The 9,187-nt window shown below is 41.5% G+C and overlaps 1 protein-coding gene across 1 annotated transcript; it reads left to right on the top strand.

Moving 5' to 3' along the window:
- Positions 1 to 37: 37 nt before the first annotated feature.
- T265_08890 (hypothetical protein) lies at positions 38 to 6,495 on the top strand (the record flags this gene model as incomplete). Its single annotated transcript, XM_009174818.1, has 3 exons — positions 38 to 225; positions 3,787 to 3,904; positions 6,304 to 6,495. The coding sequence occupies 3 exons, from the start codon at positions 38 to 40 to the stop codon at positions 6,493 to 6,495; spliced, it is 498 nt and encodes a 165-aa protein (XP_009173082.1).
- Between the last annotated feature and the right edge of the window lie 2,692 nt (positions 6,496 to 9,187).

Genomic DNA, 9,187 nt, shown 5'->3' with positions numbered 1-9,187 from the left:
TACATCACATTATATTTTCAAATTTATTTTTCGCACAATGAACGAATTACTACTCATCATCTACGGAACACAGGACAACACTTGGGGTTATGCCCTCATTGTTTCTGGATTGATACTAACTATTTTGGTTGTTGCATACAATCCACTTCGATTCCTTCGGGTCGTCATAAATGGATTCGGTACAAGTGATTGGACGGTCCCCGTTGTATGGGTGGCGATCATCACGTAAGTTCTCCCGGTCACTTTCATCTAAACTTCGATTTCAACACAGTTTTTTGAACAGAGAATGGTTGGTTTGTAAGACATGTTATTCGCGACATTAACTTGCACCCTCTTGGAGGAGTGAGGTGCCAAGTGAACTGAGGAGATGAAAGTGTACGAGCGATTATAGGGACTCTCACCACCGAAGTAAAGCAAGTCGATGATTGTAGCAACGTAGACCCTAGATCCATTCCGGAATACAGGACTCTTAATGGAAAGAGGCAGTGATACACGCTTGCCTGGGGGTCTTACTTAAGTGACTTAAAAGTCTTTTCATACCGTCCACAATATCTTGGCAATATCTTGTCTAAGTTTATATCGAAAGATTGACAGCACGCGCCGCACGACCCTATGACTTGTCCTCTAAGGATGTCGGGACTCTGATTAATAGCAGCAGAGGGAAATTAGGTGACAGTTATTTTGCAGTCAAACTATAATGGTCTTCCAACAACTTACCATATTTTTTGTGCTATACCTCGTCAATAACCCATCCAATTTCGAATTAAGAACGGGGCTTTCCAGATCCTATAAATCAAAGTGTCACCATAAACACTATCTGATGGAAACCGTTCAGTGAGACACAAGGGTGAGGCATTGCACACTACGTTGAAAGCACATTGAATAAACGACGAGGAGTGTGCAAAGACTAAAAATGCCAACTGTGAGTTTGGTTTACTTATTCACGAACGCCTAAGCCTCGAACCTACGGTCCACGGGCAGATTCCAACAGAATCTCTGATGTCTCGAAACATACTACCAAGAACGAGGCGTTTTTCATGCTTTCTTTTAAGTATATTAACGCAAGCCACTCTTAATATGCTTGTGCAAAAATTGTCCCCCAAACAGTGCCACAACCTGCACGGCTATCATGTACATAGTGTGGAAAGTTCACGCTCCGGGAAAAGATACCATTCCCTGAAATGGTTCCGTATATTCCTCGAAATTTTGTCGTGCGAACAAAAATTACAGCGTAACCAGTGGCGTTAATTTTCCCTGAATCTCAACCGACTGGACCAAGCAGGCATCCTTGTGCAAAGCAAGAACATTGTTTTTTAGTCTGGAAAACACAGTCACTGTGTACAAGTCCGGAATGCTGTTGCAAGGTCTTGAAATATTGGATGTATGACTTCAGATGGAAGTCTTCAACTCTTCAAATTTAAATGAAATGTACCTACACCCACAACTTTACTTTGGTGTTTACTGAAATGAATCAGTTATCCAGCTTGTGACACTTAGTTTAGTGGAAATTGAATACTTAACCCTGAAGAGCACTAGTTTAGCGCTGCTAACGCCAAAACAACTGGCCACTTCTGACCGAAGTCGATTTTCGAAAGAAAGTGTCTCCAAAGCCATCACATACATGCATAGATCATTTCTCCTTGACATTTCTCCATGTCATGTCGATGATGATGATGATGATGTCTGTCTTAATGTTTGGTTCAGCGTTCCCATTATAGACCACTATAGAACAATTAATATATTTCTTGAGGCGAGTCTGTTACAACTTTCAATCAACACCTACTTGACTCCACTGTCCTAACACGTGTCGATGATGATGATGATGATGTGATGTCTGTCGTTTGGTTCAGCGTTCCCATTATAGACCACTATAGAACAATTAATATATTTCTTGAGGCGAGTCTGTTACAACTTTCAATCAACACCTACTTGACTCCACTGTCCTAACACGCCTTGAGGACGATTGGACACCTGAACACTAATTTCCCACTTAAATCCCCACGGTAATTTGGCGTTTTCCTCATTTATTTGGGTACCATGTGGAAATATCTCAATGCGTAATATCTAGTGCTGGTTCTCACTGATTTGCCACCATACCACAGTTGGCTGGTGGCAATGCAAGCCCTACTTGTTTTTTTGCTGATTTTCCTCTTGGTTGACATCGGCATAAGTGCGGCATTCGACTACGAAGAAACCGCTTGTACTTCATCTATTGTTTGTAAGCGTCTATTTTATCAATAGGGGTCAACCAGCAAGTCCTTTCCGGAGACCAGTCAGTCTTTAGCATTAAGTCTTGGGGTCGGTCTGAGAAAAACACAGGTGCGGTCTAATTCGACCCTAATTTTGATCACTTGACATTGTACAAATGGATTTGGATAATAGTTCTCAAGTTTACAGATGGAACACCCTCGGGTACTGTACCCCGGAGCACCATCCCGATGGTGTCAGTACTGTTCTGCTACTTTTACCAGTACTAGGCCCAAAGTCCTGAAAATCTGTTGGTAGTTAGGCTTCAGTAATCACATCACTTTTTTGCGTTCTAAATAGGGATTGTGATCTCTGTCAGAGAAAAGTATCGACCAGTGGCGATACGTCTTCAGTTGCTTTGTTTGGATTAGTCATTGCAATTCAGATGGCAGGACAAATTTTACATGCACAATTTGCGTGGTCGCTTGGGTTCTTCGTGTTATCGTGATGCGCCACCACGGATACGCTAGACCTATAAAACAGCACCTTCCACTATAATGTGACAGGCAAACAGCTGTTCGAATACAAACACAAAAACACGAGTTGCCTTTCAATCAACTGGATAATTTATGGGACCGATTGGGTAGTCATCGTTCCATCTGTGAGCGACCCCTTGGAGGAATGAGACAAGCAAGGCCGCGAAATCCGGACTGAACATGAAGACAACCCTCTCTAGTCAATCTGTCGTAAGTGTTAGTCATACTCACGGGCGGACACCGAGCAATGATCAAGTTGACTAGTCGTGGGAGAACCCATGGATTGGTTACCTAACTGCCTTAAAACCCTATCGAGTTACTCACTTCACTTAACGAAGCTTTTGTGTCAAAAGCGAAAAGTTGCCCAACAATAAATCCACCGATCGCCCACGAAACCCCTTTGAAACGAGGAGTAGCTCTTCTCCATCATTCCCTATGGCTGTAACCTATACACTTCAGAATAAAATGGTACCCATTGTCAACGTTTTCAGAGTGATGTGGACTTGGCTGCTACACCGATGAAATACGGCATGTGGTAATCATGAAGATGCTAACTCGGTGCATTGTACTACTACAAAGTAAACATTTCCTTCTGGACCACACAGTATTCGGCCACCTGTTCACTTTCTGTGTTCAAGCCGTAAGGTATAAGCTAGATCAACTGAATGAGCTTACTCCATTACTATTTATTTTGTCCTCTGAGTGATATTTCAAGAGAAACATCTTACAATAGAAAAACTAGGTATACAATTAAACAGACGAACTACAAATAAAGAATTAAACTAGGATGATAATATCCCATTGAAATCACGGAATACTACTGGTAGGTGTATGGATAGTATATTCTTACCTATTCTTTTCGTCATCAGAATAGTCGCACGGAAACTACCTTGCCATCAACTGAGTTCTTTTAACTAATTTGGAAAGTAGTGTTTGTACTCAGGGCTTCAGCATGTCGGCAATAAGCATTAGAGGTTGATTATTGCTGAATATATCAGTAGGGAAGACCCAACAGTGAATTTCAGTAGATATTATATGCGAAATCTCCGTCTTTATCTTTCAGTGTGGTTGTGCCTGGCATCTGTATACTCCTGATAGTCTGGTGGATATACGACTATGTACGTGACACTGAACGTTGGTACGATGTGACGTGGACTTCTGCGACGTCTACACTGATTGAGGTAAGTAGCCAGAAATTGTTCTACGCCGGATTTTTCTGGATTTTAGCACTTCTTAGACTACGCTCTTTGTTCAGTGATAATTTGTAGTTCACTGGGAATAACTGAGAGATATGATTCGAACGATATCACTCCTTCGCACAAGTTTTAAACGATGGAGTTCAAGGTAAAATGCCGGGCGGTTCCCGGACACCATATAAAATTCATACCGAAACAGCTGACTGATTATTAGAGGGGTCCAGTACAGTGCGTACATGCGTACAGGAATCTGTAGCGACCACTTACAAGTCTTCCATAAAAAATCGCACGTTTAATCTTGTGAGTGAGTAGGCATTTTCAATGAATCACTGTACAGGTTATAACAGGGAACGCAGCATGATTTTGCATGTCATAAGATCAGAGCGGTTAATGACGCCTTTTCGCTTCCCCGTATCCCAGTAAACTAAATCGTAACAAACAGTACCACCATATTTTAGGCGGCCAAAAAATAGATGAACTATATTCAGCAAAAGTTTCATGTACTAAAAAACCTCAGGGTAGCATCCGTTTTCGAATTCAATAAAACGTCTGGAAGATACTTGGGGAATATTGATTCGTGAAAGAACTATTCACTCTGCCAACCAAGAGCTCATTCAAGTGAATATCAGCGTTTTCCGTTGTACGATATTACTGAATATGAGAATTTTCGTTTGTTTTCAAAATAGGACCTTCAAATTATTACGGGGTTTTGGTTTGTTAGACTAAACAGGTTAAGTCTGTGTATGAAGCAAGGTCAGAAATTAATAACAGATTCTACGGTAGCTGATAGACAGCGAAATTTTCGAGTGGAGTAGCGGTGGAAAACAATATAAACGACGTTCTTCTTTGTATTGACATGGCCTAAATCTATGCACTTTTTAGACAGCAGCTTGCTGACGATTTGGTTGTTCCAGGGACCAGTTGAACGACCGCTTTTTCTAGCGAAAGTCCGTTTACTCACAAGCATCACGTGTGCTTGGCTTAGGACCACGAAGTAAACGGTTCTTTAGATGCTTATCCCAAGTAAGGTTGGCTAGACCACCTCACCACAGTGAGGTTGATCACCATCAGTCTTGTAGCCAGATAAAAAACTGAAGTTCACAAATGACACCTCAATATCAGTGCAAACGTTTTGAGTTCTTTATACTCGTTGTACATTGTGCATCTTGAGGACACCTTCGCACATCATTACTTGGCTTAACCATTTTTCTCAAAATGGACTCTTTTGACATAGCGGATGCGACAATCCGGCAAATTAATGACAGAGTTTATGTTTTTAGGCCACGCGTTGCTAAACTGGATGAAACTAGCTGGAAATACTAAGCGAAACTCAGCGCTTCCTAGAGTTTGTTGAGAACTGAAAGGTTGAGGGGAACATGGGTCAAAAGACGGTCCAACTTCATTTAGAAAAGATCAAGTGTTTCATAGTGGACGGATTAAACAGTACGAAGCTCACAACGGAATGAGAACTTCTCATGGAGGGTGAACAATATGGTTAAAATAGTGAAGTTTGGTTATCCATTTTAGCAGAAAATAATACAACAGGGATGCCGGCATGAACTCAGTAGTATAATGCTCCCAGAGCATTGACGATGTTCAGAATTTTCGGACCATGAACGTGGGATTTCAGAGCACATCAATGAGTGCCTCCGAATCTCTTCCATGAGGTCAACTACTGAGTCTATTAAATTGCCAATAAATGGATGACATGCTGAATGCAGCACATCGAACCCACATTATCGTGTGATCGACAAGTTTTAAATGAAGATTTTACTTTGAAACTGACATCCCCTAATGCTGGAAACCTGAGCATCAGTGTCCAGTCGTTTCATTCTTGTTAAGAGTCGTCATAAGTGAAAAGAACCGAAAATAAAACCAAAACTTCAATTCTAAAGTATAGACAGCTGTCCAGCGATGGGATTATCATGGAACAAATGTTGATCCGCCATCCATCCGGAAAATTGGCTCACTCTAACATAATACCTGCATCCTAGTGAGGATGTACAACCAAGCTTCACTTTTTCCCACTTATGTCTTGTAGGGAACACTACAAAGTACACGATTGGTTGTCCCCTAGGATGCATGTGAATTAAACAAGACTAAAGAGGTTGACACATCCAAATCGGTTTCATAATAGCTCGAAAAATTAAAGGCGTTTTGGAGGACACTTGTGGAAAGGCGGCTTTTGACGGCTAATTTCCCGCCACCATCTTTTTTAGATTCATTCTTTTTTGCTTTCATTCCATCTGTGTAGATTATCAAGCAGATGGCTGGCATCTAATGTGACCAAACTGGCAGCTTGGGGAGATTTTACAGTAATCTAATAAGTTTTCCCTGACGAAATCAACTCATTTGTAACGATTTTTTCTTTCTTCAACTTGCAGTGGCTGGTTGTGCTCACTGCGATCGTGATAATAAATCTAGTGGTCGTTCGTGTCAAACGCGATTTGTATGTCAAAACGAAAAGATTCGGAGCTGACCCTTATGATCCGGAAACCTACACGAAAGAATCAGTTGTAGTGGGTGGCAATATTTGGGCCGTTGGAGATAGTAATTACTCTGTGCGGACACTCTAAGAACCCATATAATAACAAAATGCACTTTATTTTTGTATCCGCTAATCTTCTCCGTATGAAACGTACCCCCCTCATGGCTTCTAAATTCTTTCACGTGATTTGTACCTAAATGTTAACCCTGTATAATTCTTCCTATCTAGACTGTAAGGAAAGCTTGTCTTCACTTCCTGTCCCTTGCTTGTTTTGTCAACATTCAATAAATCGATATATCCCTTCTCTCCTCTTCGCTAGTCTTCACCATCCAATCAATACCGAACCAGCCTTATACCGAACAACAAAAACCACTGTGCATCTATTCCTACGCTTGTGCCTTCCTATCTACCGGAAGTCCACTGTTAATTACAAATACCATGATTTTTACTTCAGGCTTGCAATACTATAATGCACAAGTCATTTCCCTCGAATTTCTCGGAAACCCTATAATGCGGGATAGTGGAGTTCAGCGTGCCGACGGTCAAGTTTATTAATAACAAGAACGAATATTCGACTTGCAACTCGCAATCAATTAAGTCCATTCATTGCAAGTAATTTCTGTTGGATATTGCGGAAGATCGTAAATACCATGGGCGGAGGAACAAACAGACCTACTAGTCAACAAATATGGTACTACTTACATATATTGAAAAAACACTTGTATCACGTATGTCTCCTGTTGAGTGCTTCTCAGTCTCAAGGATGAGTACGACTGTACTCACCGGATTCATGCATTTGATGTGAAATCATCGGTTATCACGTGAAAAAAACAGTGCAGAGCGCGCGAATCTGCACTGTTTTGAGTTGAACAACTCCAAATGTTAGTCTGCGAAATCCTATGACACTTGGCATACCGACCGCTCATCCGTGCTGTAACTTACTACACAATCATTTTATAACACAATAAGCAGCCGTTTTCATAGCGTCCGAGAAGCCTACAACAATTAAATCATGGGAGTATTAAGGACATTCTGTAGTCCGAGAGTAAATGAAGCTGAACTGATGGAAAGACGCACGGTATGAGCAAAAACCCTACCACCGCATTCCGAATACTCACCGAATGTCCGAGCATTGGGCTCAGTCTTGGCCTACTACCCTGGAACCAAATGCCACACCTGATTTTCGTACATGAACCGTCTAGAGGGGACGGTTCTGTTAGTTTATCACAAGGCTACTATCGCTGTCCACTGGACTTCGAACACAATGCCTGCTGCCCAAAAAAATCATGTCAACTAAGGGCAACTGTGCGAGACGAGCCTGACCTGCTACATCCTGCTAACATAGGTAGGCGAAGCCGTCACGTGTTTATTGGTGTATCCAACCGTAGACGAATCACAAAGGGATGGTGTCGCTGATCCAGGTGAATCTGTTCAAACAAGGGAATACCCATAACGTTTTCCATCCCAAAAACAGTAGTGTGGCTTTTTGGAAGCATCGTAAACAAAACATTTATCTGGGTTGCAGGTTAGTCTCCCTTCAAACCTAATATATATGGGAATGAGTGCATTTGTCGAAATCCGTACGATTTGGATTCAAGTAGGACATTAGGTTGACGGAAAACCGGGGACCACACCTTCTTGATGAGCCCCAAAGAGGGAAAAGCTGGCCGTGAACCGTTGAAGAATTTTCAGCAACCCTTCATGTGGTTTAGTTGAGGGACTTCTTTTGCCTGCGGAAATTGTTTAAACGGAAGTATAAGTCCACTGGAAAGTGATGGAATGCACAGGTCTGTATATGGTAATTCATTGGTCACACTACCGAACAATCAAGTGCATCAAGGGTGATTACTTTATTACGACTGAATCACGCACAGCAAATAGTTGCCACATTCTTCCACAAAATCTACTCAAAAAACCCAAGCTGTTTTCTTAATTCACTGGCAGAAGGTAAATCTTGATATATATATATATATATATATGCTACTTGTGTACCATTCTCTGAGATGATTTTGTATTGAAGTGTTTATCCGTGCCATTTTGTATGACCATTGTGTTTAATCCGTGTACATGGCATCGGCATTCATAAATCAATAAGTCACTATTGATCCGTATGAACACAAGTTTCAGACTGACATTCCCACAATTTTCTGCACTTTCCACGCATTTTCCGTACTGTTACACTTGAGATACTTCGATATTTGTTTATTTTTGCTCAATCAACATACTGTCCACTATGTATAATATGTTCACACATATATAATTCACATAATGAATCCATACTTTGGAGCGTACATCGGAGAGCCCAGTACATCCCAGCTTCTGCATTAGGATTTCTGCAATGAATTCTGAAAATGGCATCCCCATTGGTCCTCTCCTTTCTTCACTAAGCATCACAGCGTGAATAGAATCGAGTGTGTGGAGCTAGCGAACGTATGGAGAGCGGTCTTAGATAAGCCGAGTTGACACGTGACAGTGTGGTTGTCAATCCACTTAGGATCATTAGAAAAAACCAAGGGGTAGAGGTGGAAACCCCAACCGACCAAAAGTTACAGCATCTCTCTTACACAACTTTCTTAGCACTTAGGATCAAAAAACCAAGGGGTAGAGGTGGAAACCCCAACCGACCAAAAGTTACAGCATCTCTCTTACACAACTTTCTTAGCACTACACTACCCACACAGACTGACAGAAGGTTCAAACGAAGTTCAAGAGGAGCCATCAAATGAACCGAACCAGAAGAACTAGACCCTAGGCAGGACCCAAACACATGTAGGTTTCCC

This window comes from Opisthorchis viverrini (assembly GCF_000715545.1).
Source record: "Opisthorchis viverrini unplaced genomic scaffold opera_v5_244, whole genome shotgun sequence".
In the NCBI taxonomy this organism is placed as follows: Eukaryota; Metazoa; Platyhelminthes; class Trematoda; order Opisthorchiida; family Opisthorchiidae; genus Opisthorchis; species Opisthorchis viverrini.
This window is presented reverse-complemented; position numbering and strand designations above follow the sequence as displayed.